The sequence below is a fragment of the Ahaetulla prasina genome, chromosome 1 (assembly GCF_028640845.1).
Source record: "Ahaetulla prasina isolate Xishuangbanna chromosome 1, ASM2864084v1, whole genome shotgun sequence".
Lineage (NCBI taxonomy): Eukaryota > Metazoa > Chordata > Lepidosauria > Squamata > Colubridae > Ahaetulla > Ahaetulla prasina.
The window spans coordinates 196404890-196418245 of record NC_080539.1 but is presented as its reverse complement, the minus strand read 5'-3'; the positions used below and the strand labels follow the sequence as shown (position 1 = coordinate 196418245).

The 13356-nt window shown below is 37.6% G+C and overlaps 1 protein-coding gene across 2 annotated transcripts in view; it reads left to right on the top strand.

Annotated features, from left to right (window-relative positions):
- PARD3B (par-3 family cell polarity regulator beta) overlaps positions 1 to 11363 on the top strand; it is a 603755-nt gene extending 592392 nt beyond the window's left edge. For both annotated transcript variants that reach the window (XM_058186680.1, XM_058186671.1), the window contains one exon: positions 8043 to 11363. In XM_058186680.1, the coding sequence (XP_058042663.1) occupies positions 8043 to 8403 (361 nt within the window). In that variant the 3' untranslated portion in view covers positions 8404 to 11363. The remainder of the gene's footprint in view (positions 1 to 8042) is intronic.
- Positions 11364 to 13356: the final 1993 nt, after the last annotated feature.

The following is a 13356-nucleotide window of genomic DNA, read 5'->3' as shown; positions in this document are numbered from 1 at the left end:
GAGTTCTCTGCGGTCTGGTTCTCATTAAGGGTGTAAATCTGTTTCTGGGCTACAGGCAAGGACTTGTATGATTCAGACTTTCTCTATACTGAGAGTCAAGTTCTGTACCACTGGCAACTGTTATCTCAGATAAAAGAAATAAATACTGTAGGCCCTATTCTATGCTTTGAAATAGTTTTGATATTAGATTAGAAGCTGTGAGATAGCTTATATTTACATCAAGAATAAACATCTCACATGAATAAAAGAATTCTGAACAACTTGACTATGGAATTAAAGGATTCAGAATTGCATTAGAAATTCCAAATCACATCTCAGTCCAGTGATAAAAATAAAGGAAACTATCTTAAGACACCTGCAATCTTGCACCTGGTCAGAGGTATATTTTCTTTTTAGTTTACTAAAGAGAAATGATGAAATAGGGCTTAACTGAACTATGAACTTCATTATTTCTGGAGCATCTGTAGTTAACGAAAGATGTTTCATAATCTTTGGTGAGATTACCTCAGATTTTCCCTTTTAAAAATGGAGGACTGAGCATAAGAGAGTAATGCAATCCACAGCATGACTCCATGATATGGCTTTGAGCTGAGACCGCCCAAGAACCACATTTTTTCTGCTAGACTATACCAGCAGTAAACTGGGAATAACTTACATTATTTTTAACTCATAAACCTGAATGTTGGGATACAAATAGTTCTAAGTGTCCTTGCCAGTTGTCTAATGATTTTGTTTTATATGCTCTCGCTAGTTCTGATTTTGAACCTTTGGGGAAGTGACCCAGTTCAAATGATTGGTTTTTATACAGTAATGAATATATCAAAAGCAGAACAAGCAAAACATTGTTTCTGAATTCTGTAGCCTGAGCTAAAATCATACCTTATCATTTTAACTTGATTGCTTTTTAATGACTTTTAAGCATTTGAAATATATAGTTTGAAAAGATACAGTTGAGATGCACTTTCTGGAAGACTGGTTCTTATTGCTAACATCCAATACCATGCAAAACCCGTGTTTTATTTTGTTTTGTTTTCCTCTTCATTTTCAAGACCTTGAACAAGACTAATTTTCTGAAAATTTGAATGGCCACACTTTTTTAGTTGGTCACATATTAACCTGAAAGAAGAAAAAGGCATTTCTTTACTGTTTCCTTGTTAATGGATGTATTTACCTTTGACAAGAATACATTATTAGAGGAAGATGCTCTTAAAAGTGAGCAAATAAGCAGGAGGTGCAGATAATGAAAGCATGTAGCTGGAAAGAGGCATTCAAGGCGATGAGGAGGGACACTCTATCCCTGCTCTCCTCTTGGGGTTGAGTATGTGTAAGAAAAGATGTTGCTGGAAGTGAACAAAAGGGGTATGTATGTGTGTGTCTGCCCGTGGAGCATATAATAAAAGCAAGAAGCTGAGAAGAGGCAAGAAATGGGAGAAAGCCAAGTTTCCTTTCAACAAAGGCAGGATGAGTTGATTAGCCTGGCCTCCTCCTGTGTCCCTCCAACTGTAGAGACTGAGCTGTTTTCAGTGGAAAACTTCCTGTATCAATTGAGCTCCTCCACATAAATGAGGACTTTAGAAAACCAGGATCCTCAGCTCATGCAGTTTCCCCAGACAGAGGGTCTCTCTATTCAGATAGTTCCCCTCTATTCATGGAAGGGAAAAGAAGGTCCTAAACACTTACCTAGGAGAAAGAGCCAAAAACTTAAAGGCATAAGACTATATTCTCACATTCATTTATTTTCCCCTATTTGTTCTAGTGCTTTAGAAGGACATATATCTTTGAAATAGCTGGTTACATGTCCTTGTTGCATGTACAAAGGATCATACTTGCTTATCTCCTAGAAGGAAGGGAAATGCCAGGAGCCTGAGAAACTAACACATATAAGTATCTTTGTCTTTACACTCTTGCAATTGTTGCTCAGTTTCAACAACTTCACCTGCCACTTTACCTGCCGGGGTAAATATCACTGTTACCTTGCTTCACACTGCCAGGTGATATGGGCAGCTGATCTAATTGACAAAATTATGTACGCTGGAGACTGCATCAGTTTTCCATTTGCTCTCTGGGGTTATTAAATTTCCCATATTGTTAAATCTTCTGTGACCTGTTGGAATTCCTGAGGATAGTTTTTCTTCTCATTCTTTTCCTTATGGGGAATGTTCCTCACATGTTTTCTGAGTGGCTGGAGGTGCAGCAGACATTTTGGATGAATCCCATGGGTCACTGACTTTCTGCCTTCCCTGTTGATCTGAGAGACTTGTGTACCCTCCAAAACATGGGTCACTGTGAAGGCATGAACCGGACTTCTGAACTCTGGGGCCTGCAGGAGTCAACAAAAACAATAAGAGCCAAGACTAAAATTCATTAGGACCTCCTTGGAGATAGCCATTTTTGCAAAGTGAAAAAGCAGTATTGTTTTTCCTTATGTTTGGAAAGGGAAAAGTAAAAGACATGTAAGTGAATTCTCAGTCTGCATGTGCGTTGTTTCTTTAGAAAAAGTAGCAACAAGTAAGGCATTGTGTAAAGTCAAGTCAAGGCGAGTATAAACATGAAGTATGTTTATATTTCTGTAGCTATACACTTTTATCAGGTTCTCTCCTTATTTTTCTTTTATCAGAAAAATAAAATGTAAATCAAAATAAAATGTAATAAAAATAAATCTCTCACAGCCATTGCTCTGCTTTCCATGCTAAAGTGACAGCCCCACTTTTCCCGTGTCTTGATAATATCATGTGCACTTTCCTCAACCCTTCCACACTGCTGACCACCATCAATAAGAAAAGAAAATGCACAACTTGACAACAAATGACAACTACAGACTGCATATATGAATAGAAGCCCATTTCAGCACCAACGTGATTTTGTGACATTTTTGGAAACAGCAGCTTAGTTTCTATGTTCACAATTTTACACAAAAAGGAATTATATTTCAATAAAAACATACAATTTAGCCTAGTTGTGGCTGTTGGGCGCTGCCTTGGCAAGATTTCAAAGTCTTTAGAACTCTGGCAATAATTTTCACTATTTCTTCTAACAACCTTTTAAAAAATTAGTCCTCTAATTAGTACAAATATATATAAAAGTTAGGGAGGATAGAAGAGGGTTAATATCCTGAATAGTGCTTCATCTCTCCCCAAGAGTAAGAGAAATAACACTCTGCATGTTTATTTCAAAAACACCCTAATTAAAATCCTTTTTCCCTTTTTCCACAGCCTGCACTCAAAACAGTCCATCAAAGTAATTTCTGTAAATCACCTTCTTAACACAACAAACAGTAGGTTTGTGTTAGCAACATTTTTTCCACTTGTTCTCTGGATTAGTCATGAGACTTCAATTAGGGCCAGTATGTGTATTTGTGTCTTATTTTTGTCTTATTCTACAAACTATCCCTACTTTTTTTTAGACCAGCTAAAATTCCCCTAAAGTCATCATTTTCTACACACAAAAAAAAGGGGGGGAAGCAAAGCAAAGAAAATAGTAACAATATTGTCAGTCCAACAAAATTAAGAAACGTTTATTTTACTCAAATTAGCTGAAGTCACATTTATTGTTTCAGGCTGATCATTCTGGATATTCAGACTCTCACTATTTTAGTAATGGTTTCAGTCTATTTTGTTGCTTAGTTCATTTTATCAAAAAGTGAGGCAACATTTAATGTTTCATTCATATAGTTACAAGATCTCATAATCTTCCCCACCTGCTAAGACTCCAGAAGTATATGAAATTTCTCCAGCTTCCTGCACTAACCAGTCTCAGTTAAAACCATGATAACCTACTTTTGTTGCTCAGCACTTTTAAATGCCATGTTCTGGCATGCCAAAATAATAACTTAAAAAAAGAAGAAGCAAATTGCTGATCATTCTACTCTTATCTGAAATTGCACATTTCTGACCCTCATCTTATTTGTCTAAGCGATTCGTGTCTGTGCTGTGCTCCAGACTCACCAAGCATTGTTTTACATGACATGAAACATAATGTGTGTTTTTTCTTCCTGCTGGACTCATTTAAGCCCATAGGATAAATCACCAAACATAAGCAACACGCAAACATTATCTGCCTTGAAATGAACCTGCGTTCTCCCACTGGAATTGCTTAGTGCAAATGTTTCCTGTTGAAAGTGGAAAGAGAAAGAGGAAAAATTCCAGGCCTTGGACTTTCAGGGCTCCTGTACTCCCATGAGATTCTTCACTTTAAAAACAGAACATTATAAAAGACAGGCCCTCCCTGTTTGCTGTGAGAGACTCCAGACCAAGTGCTGAAGGTCTAAAGCCACCCTCAGAGATGCTGAATGGACTACAAGCCAACATGTGTTGTGGGAGCTACTGCTGCCACCTGCACTACTGCAACCACATTTCAAGACAATTGGTTCTCTTTCTATCCCCTAATTTGGGATACTTTCTTTATGATAGAAAGTAGAATAGGATAGGATAGAATAGAATAGAATAGAATAGAATAGAATAGAATAGAATAGAATAGAATAGAATAGAATAGAATAGAATAGAATAGAATTTTTTATTGGCCAAGTGTGATTGGACACACAAGGAATTTGTCTTGGTGCATATGATCTCAGTGTACATAAAAGAAAAGATACTTTCATCAAGAATCATAAGGTACAACACTGAATGATAGTCATAGGGTACAAATAAGCAATCAGGGAACAATATCAATATAAATCGTAAGGATACAAGCAACCAAGTTACAGTCATACAGTCATAAGTGGAAGGAGATGGGTGGTGGGAACGATGAGAAGATTAATAGTAGTACAGATTTAGTAACTAGTTTGACAGTGTTGAGGGAATTATTTGTTTAGCAGAGTGATGGCATTCGGGAAGAAACTATTCTTGTGTCTAATTGTTCTGGTGTGCATAGTGTTGTTTGATTGAAATGATTGAAAGTAACATTAGACCAAGAAAGAACTACAGGTAGTCCTTGCTGTTAAGTGAATTTTGTTCCATTTTATTATCTTTCTTGCCACAACTGTTAAGTGAATCACTGCTAGTTGTTAACACGGTTGCAAAGTGAATCTGGCTTCCCCATTGACTTTGCTTGTCAGAAGGTTACAAAAGGTGATCCCATGAGCCTGGAAAACAGCAACCGTCATAAATATGAGCCAATGGCCAAGCATCTGAATTTTGAACATGTGTCTATGGAGATGCAACGGTTGTAAGTGTGAAAAATGGTCATAAGTCACTTTTTACAGTGCCATTCTACCTTCAAATGGTCATTAAACATATGCTTTAAGTCAAGAACTACCAGTATTGTGTGCATATGTTCTTTCTTTCCTTTATTTATCATCCTGACTTAAGTTAACCCTAACCCTAACCAATATCTTGCTTACTTATTGACTTGTTGGTCAAGATTAGGTCTCTCTGCTCTAAATTTGGATGTGCTATGTTGCTATAGTTTGCCAAAATGCTTATTTCACAGCAGCAACTAAACTGCAACTTTTGAACTAATTAGAGTTTCTGAGTAATTTCTGACTGCATTGATTGACTTGCAGATCGTATCTGCTGAGTTAAGGTTGTACATCAGCTGAATTTTCTGAGCACATCACAAAGTTACTGAAGTAATTTAAAATAATAATAATAACTGGTACAGAAAAGTCATTAAAAAGATTCTGTTCCAATCTAATGAGGTGGCCAACATCATAGGGATAATAGCACTATAGAAACGTCTGAGATAAGATTGTCAGCATAGCATTGAAAAGACATGGATGCCAAGCCTGCTCCCTTGGGGAGCACATTTCATGTGACAGTAATCTAAGCAGGAGTTAGCTAAGACATGACTGACAAGGTCCATCTTTATCAAGATGGCTGTGGCTGACAAAGCAAAAAAACAAAACGAAAAGGAAATATACATTCCACCTGCACATCTAGCAAGAAAGCCAGATCAAAGAACCATTTTAAGCTACCGTATATACTCGAGTATAAGCCGAGTTTTTCAGCATGTTTTTTGTGCTGAAAAACGTCCCCTCGGCTTATACTCGAGTATATACGGCTTATACTCGAGTTTTTTTTCTTTTTCTTTTTTTCACATTATACCGGATGGTGCAAACTTGCCGGGCTTTTGCATTAGCGCGGGGAAGCCCTGCCGGTGCAGTGAGAGGGCGGGGCGGGGGAGCCGCCAGCCTTCTCGGCTGTGGGAGGGAGGCTTTCCCTGACCGGTAGCTGCCTCATTTCCCTCCCTCGGCTTATACTCGAGTCCCCAGTTTACCCCAGTTTTTTGGGGTAAAATTGGGGACCTCGGCTTATACTCGGATCGGCTTATATTCGAGTATATACGGTAATTCTAAACTGCCAACAGAGACTCAATATTTCTGCCACTTTTCTAGAAAGGAGAAGTAGAGCTCTCCTTTGAATGACTCTATAGCCCAAAGTTCTAGATGACTTGGACTAATAGGTAGGCTTTTTTTATCCAGATGGAACTCTAACAATGCACGGTCTTTGGATCAAGTCAAAGACCACAAATTACTTAACATAAGTAACTATATACAAACTCCCTTCCTTCCTAGTATAAGAAGAAACATAATTCTGGTTGTGTGTTTGTGTGTGTGTGTGTGTGTGTGTGTGTAAAACAATGTGATGCATTGGTTAAAGTACTGCACTAGGAAGACCCAAATTTTAGTCTACTTTTAGGCATGGAAGTGATGGTGATTTGAGATAATTGGTGTCATTCTCTAGGAAGTCTAAAATCCTTTCTCTATGGTTCATAACATTAAGCAAAGACACCTTCATCTTGCAGCCGATTGATTTAGGCTGATTATCTGTCTTTCTGTCTGTCCATCCATCTGTTTCATATTCACTTTGAATCTTTGCCCACCCACTACTGATCCCTTGCCTCTTTTAGAAAAAAATTATGTAAGTATAATATTCTCACTTTTGCTTATGCAAAAGATTTGTCTTATGCTTTCTAAGCATCTCTGCTCCTAGGAGAAGCTCTCCCTTGACTATTCTCCAGCGCTTCACTTTCTTCTTTAGCAAACTGGATCAAATGCATGAAACGTAATTGCACAAATTACATGAATTGCACAAATTTAGCAGAAGAATACAACATTTGAAACACTATCTGAGGTTCATGAAAGAGTGGAAAATATGACATGTTGGATCTGACAAACCTAGCACTAAGACATGAACTCTTTTGGTTTTTCAGTGTTGCAGTCAGTAAGTCAGTTCAAAGACATCCAGAGTTCTTTCTGTAACTGAAAAAGCATTTCACTCTTCAGAGAACAGTTCCTAATAGGTCAAACTTTCATCATGTCAGAGTTGACATCTAGATACAACACTTCTTTATTCCATGTATCATTCGTCCTGGCTTTAGGGAGAATACCTTTTTAATATAAATCCAAATTTGGGGAAGAAAACCTATAGAATGACCCCATCATCAGTTCTTCCCTGGCAGTCCATGGCGTGAATTTTCCAATGATCCAAATCTTGTCAAATATAAATTAATGCAAGCAGGTTGAGAAGCATATACAAGATCATACATATACCCACAGGTTACATGGTTGCTGCACACACAGAGAAAAATGTTATCGGCAGCTAGCTCACTAAACAGATACCATATCCTCTTGCCTTTAATATTTTTATGAGAATTTCTAATTGTGGGCCTTCGACAGTTTTATGGACTGGCATATTTGATGCGAGAACATGGGCAAATCAGCTTTGAGGGTGTGAATTGTACATGAGCCTTATGGGTTGCTGGGATACAGACCAAAGTCATCAATATACCTTCAGGCTAGACAAGACACAAGCATGCTTTATTAAAAAGACTTTACTTTCTTACAAAAAAAGAAAGTGCTTTCAGTACAGTTTTGCTAATAAATCGTGAATAGCTTGAACCTTTTGATGAAGAAGCTGCAATATGTGTAGGCTGGACTTCTCTACTGGCTTCCTTTGTGTTTTACCAGTCCAGACCTTTAGTTTCTATTCTATGGGACTTTTGTAAATGAGTGGAAGTGACATTTCTTGCCAAAAACAATTGCTGTATTTTAGATGAAGCCAATGCAAGACTTTTTGCTGACCGCTTTCTATTTTTTTTCCTAGGCATGGATCTGTAGAACCAATGGAATATTTAACAGGGCTACGGATAGCACACAAAGAAAGAGATCTTCCCTACTCTCCTGCAAGCCAATCTGCAGGTCATCCCTCCAAAGGGAGCTACCTTCATCCACCAGATGGCCCAAGAGCAACAGAGTTATGGTATTCACAGTATTTCCCACCACAGCCAGTAATTCAGCACAAAGGTCCTCTCCGCCAAGATGTACCACCATCCCCACCACAAGGCCACAGAGCTCCACCTTATAATGAGGTGGGCAGAATAGGACACCGACAAAGCACTCCCGATCAGTACCAATGCAGGTATCAAGATCCAAGGCAGAAGGACTCTGTGACTGCAGCTGTATAATTGAAAGCTGGACTGTTGTTGATATTTTATGGCTGACTTCATCTTACAGTTAGTCCCTCTGAAGTCATTTCTGCACTCTCAACCTATAGCATATTTTAGAGCCACCCACCCATTATTTTGCCAACATACCGGTAATAAAGACAAGCTTTATATTTCTTCAGCACTGGCTGGGTGATGCTATGAAGATGCTATAAGTCATTCCACAAAAAGTGCTCATTAACACTGGCCAATCTATGACCAGAACATGTACCCAGCTGTATTGCAAACTCATACAAATGGTACATTACCTTTAAGTATTGAAGAGTAAGAAAGTTTTGTTTTTTTTAAAAGTGCTTAAACAAGATGGTAGATAAAGACTCAGCAGTATTTCTACGCACATCAAAAAGTGCCACTCAGGGCTATTTGCAATTACACAGGCACAAAAAAGACAGCCAAATGGTCTTGTGGGGAAGGGGGGGAGAAAATGATTTTATAAAAGGCACAACATTCATGCTTTTGAGGGTACAATCAGTATACAGGTCCTTTACTAAGATTTCCTCTGAACTGAAGAATTGGAAATATTCTGTAATATCATTGAGATGTGTTCCTTTCAAAGTGTGACCTGGAACTTGTTATTGTCCTCATCTCTGAATCCTTTATGAATATTCTTTTCAGCTGCTTATAAGGATGCTTCAGTTCTGAAGCCATTTTTCTCCTCTTCTTCTCTCTGTTTTCTAATAACAAGAGCAGATGGACAAATTTAAAAGATGCCTAAGGTTCATAGAGCACCATACAGTGTTGCATTGTAAAGATTTCTGGAAGGAAATACAAAAGGGCTCAGTATGTAGTTTCCTACCTCTGATTTCACAACTATTAGAAGATTTAGTTCATTTGTATGCCAGTATATTGATGTGTGTGGAATGGCTCGGTGTCTTTGTGTCTTGAGAGAGCTGATTCTCCATTGATACCAATGGAGCATATACTTAATAATTGTATACTAGGATGGAGTTATCAGTTTGTGCTCGGGTGATATTTTACTACTATTTGTTTCCCCAGTCACAACTCCAAATCAAAAAGGTGGCAAGATGACTGTGGAATATTGTGTTTTTAGGAACTCGTTTTTGCTAGACAACCATCCTTCTCATGGCCTTATTAGAAAACAAATTGTTTGAGTGTTTTCAAAAACTTGGGTAACTATTAGACTGCTATTTGTTAGTTTATTTGTTTAAATCACCTGTGCAAAGCAGCCCTCAGTTAATCCTAGAGGGTTTAGCAGAGGAAAGGTTTGTTAAATGCCAAGCATTAACAGTGCTTAGATCTTTGGGGGCATTGGAGGATTCTAGGTTTAAACTGGAGGAAAAAGAAATAATAATAGTATAGTTATCAAATGAGAGATTTAAGTATAACGTGGGTTCCACTAAGGTAGAATCATGGTAAGAATATCCAGGATGGAAGAAAAGGGCCAGGTGTCAAAAAATCAAAATGGCAGCTGCAACCAAACAATCAAAGCTGCCATTTTGATGGTTTTGACACCCTGTCCCCATGGATGCCCTGAATCATAGTTTACTGTAGTTGTGATGAATGTGTCTAGAAGAAAAGAAGAAGGGAAGTGACAAACTTTGCACATTTATGTAAAATGCAAAGGTAGTTTAAGTTTTCACGATTTTTGTGGTTTGCCACTTAAGCCTAATGAAACTTCTGAGACTTTCTTCAGTCTCTAAAAGCTTCTCTAAAAAGTCTCTAATAGCTTCAGCGTGTTTTTTTTTTTTAATTCCAAACTCTGACTGGGGACTCATTTTAAGTCTGTGTTTCAGCCCTTTTCCTTCCACATGAAAGTTCTTGGGCTTGGCCACAGAAAAGAACTGAAAAATCCTTGGTTTTTATTTTGGTATGCAGCGAATTAACAAGATTCGTTATAGAGGTCATCTAATAATTATTACATATTGCTTAGAGGGGTCATCAAGCAGGCAGAGCCATTTATCATTTAGCCTTTCTGAAATGGCTTCATTCCACCAGGTACCCTCAAGAGATTTGGCTTATACAGAATTCATTATGTACACAAATTTGTATTACTATATTTTAGAGAGTCAGTTTTTCTAGTATCCCTGAAAGAGTCAGCAGCTTGGTGTGAATGTAGCCCTGAATTCTTACCCATTCATATTCAGAAACTATGAGGTACTATAGTGATTTTGAATCAAGGTTGCAGGTCATAGCCTTTTTCCAAAACTACCTGTTAAATATATGAGAACATGGGGCTAAGTGGAAAGCCTCCAGTGATGAGAAATAGCAAGTATGTTTATTTGAATAGGGGAATGTCAACAATAAGTTATTTTTTAACGCACATAGCAAACTTACATATGCACACACACCTATGTGTTGGATTTTCCTCCTAAAATGCAGAGCTTTATGGCCATTCAAAAGACAATTATCTATTTCCAGTGGATGAATTTAATTTCAACTGGCCCTGAATGATTAATCAAGAATTAATTGCAAGGAATTGCAAGACTACATTGATCCTTCCCTCGAAAAATCTATTTATATAAATGAACAAATCTTGTTCATGCCATTTTAAGCAAACAGTTAATTCTCCCTACCCACCTCTATGTAATCGTGTCTGAAATTGATGACTTACTTACTTTTGTTAAGCCGACATTTTCAGAAATCCATATTGAGTTGAACTATTACAGGGAGGATGGAAAAACTGCATATTGTGAACACCAGTATATAGTGACTTTCCACATACATGTGATTCAGGCAGACAATTTTTTTAATATCAAATTTTAGTTTTCTGGCTAATATGTCATCCCACAATAGATTCCTTGATGTGTGTAGCACATTATATATATATTATATATATATATATTTGTTTTCTGAGGTTTTCGTGGGTGTTTGTATGTAGGTCTTTGGTTATTCGGGTTTTCTCCCGCGTAAAATTGGAAGTGTCTTGGCGACGTTTGGACGAAATCTCATTCGTCATCTTCAGACTCGTGTTTACAGCTTCGTGCTTCTAGGAGCATTCTCCTAGCTCCTAGAATGCTAGGAGCATTTGCTCCTAGAAGCACGAAGCTGTAAACACCAGCCTGAAGATGACAAATGAGACTTCGTCGAAACGTCACCAAGACACTTCCAATTTTACGCAGGAGAAAACCCGAATAACCAAAGACCCATATACACACATACACACACACACACACACACACACACGCTTTTCACCTTTGTGAATCATGTCAAGTATTTAGCATATCTATAGCTTACGTGCAACAAGAAACACATCCAAACCCAACTCTTTTCTGTTTGGAACTGCCAATGCTTCCTTTTTATAATCTCCTTGGTTTTAAAGAAGCCGCAACATAATCCAGAAGTGAGGTTGGTTCCCTGATTTAATCTGTGAGTAAAGTTCCCTGAACTAAATTCAGTTTATGTTTTTCTTAAATGCTGTGCACAGAACAAATATGGACATCTATTTTACTAGGAATATTTAAGAACTCTAGATTTTGGAGATTCCAAAGTTGAAACAGATTTTCTTTCTTCTTCAAGGATTGGGCCTGTGCTTCTGATTCAAGTATAAAGGCTTCAATTTATGTTAAAAAATCCATATTCTTAAATGAATAAAAATTTGGCAGGAATGCAGTAGATGCAGACAAACAATCAGAAGTGAAGTGAAACTATTCTAATATGCTTTTCTTTTTTTAATGACCATAACTTATAATGCAAAGGGCTCCTTGGGTAATAACAACAAATGTTGTTGATAGTGGCTTTCTCAAGCCTGACCATAATTAAGAATAGCCTAGAAAGACAAAATCCCACCTTATAAATCAATGCTACTAAACCTTACCCTACCCTTTACAAAGATAACCAACAGCATTTCAGGAACAAAGCAAGGATAAATCCAAACTGGATGAAAAGAGTCTGCCTAGGTTATTTACGTTTTGACGCTGGTGCTTAATTGTTCCTGCGCAGCTGCAATTCCCATTTGAAAACTCCCATTGACTGCAATAGCCCAGTTGGATAGAGCAAGTCAGGCAGGTCAAAAGTAGATTTTCCGGGCTGTTAATCTTAACCGGTAGCTTATTAGACAGTGTCTCTTTTTTAGATCAGTAAGGGAATTTATTCCCTGTTATAAAATAATAGATGCAGCATAACACTATCGAGGTGTTTTGTGCAGGTGTAAGAAAAATGAAAATTCTTGGGTTGAGTGTGAGAAAAAGTGCAAAAGCATTACATGCCATCCTCCTGAGTCCAGAAAGCCAGGATTCTGACTTGGGAAAAACAGGTGGGTGTGTTAATTGATTTCAAGAGGTACATGTTCATCAGAGAATGGTTGCTTCACTGAAAGAACATGACGGAAACTTTCTCAACACCATATTGCAGAAAAATGTGTAGCACACACTTACATCACAAGGTGCTACAGCTGATGGATGACAATATACCCCTTGCAAAAACATAATAAAAATCAGCATCAGCGATTAAGAAACTAGCTGCTTTTTTCCCTTTGCAGGCATATGTTTGGGCAGCCATATCAATTATCTAAATAAATAAATAAAAATATTATTGACCAGCAAAAATCCATTTATATTCTGATATACTTTGCATTAATTTGCTTTAAAAATATACCAGTCCAGCAGGAACCACTTGTAAAATGGTTTTGGGAGTGTGGATCTCTTTCTAGGCAAAAGAGCAAATGAAACCTTCTTCTATGCCCTCAATTTCACTGTGCTGGAAAAGGAGGAAGACGATGCAGGAGAAATGGTCTTAATAAAGCAGGAAAGCAATCCCAGATTTTATACAAATGTCTTGGCTGATTTTCTATGTTTTCTGATAAGAAGAATTAGTAAACCAGAGGCGTGTATTGCAGTAGTTTTACTCTGCATCTACTCAAAAATTATTTATTTTGAGCCATTTCCAGCTTAACCAAAAAAAAAAAAAGGCTAAGGAATGTGCTCCTTATTGGTGCTTTCTTTAAAAGCTTTAAAA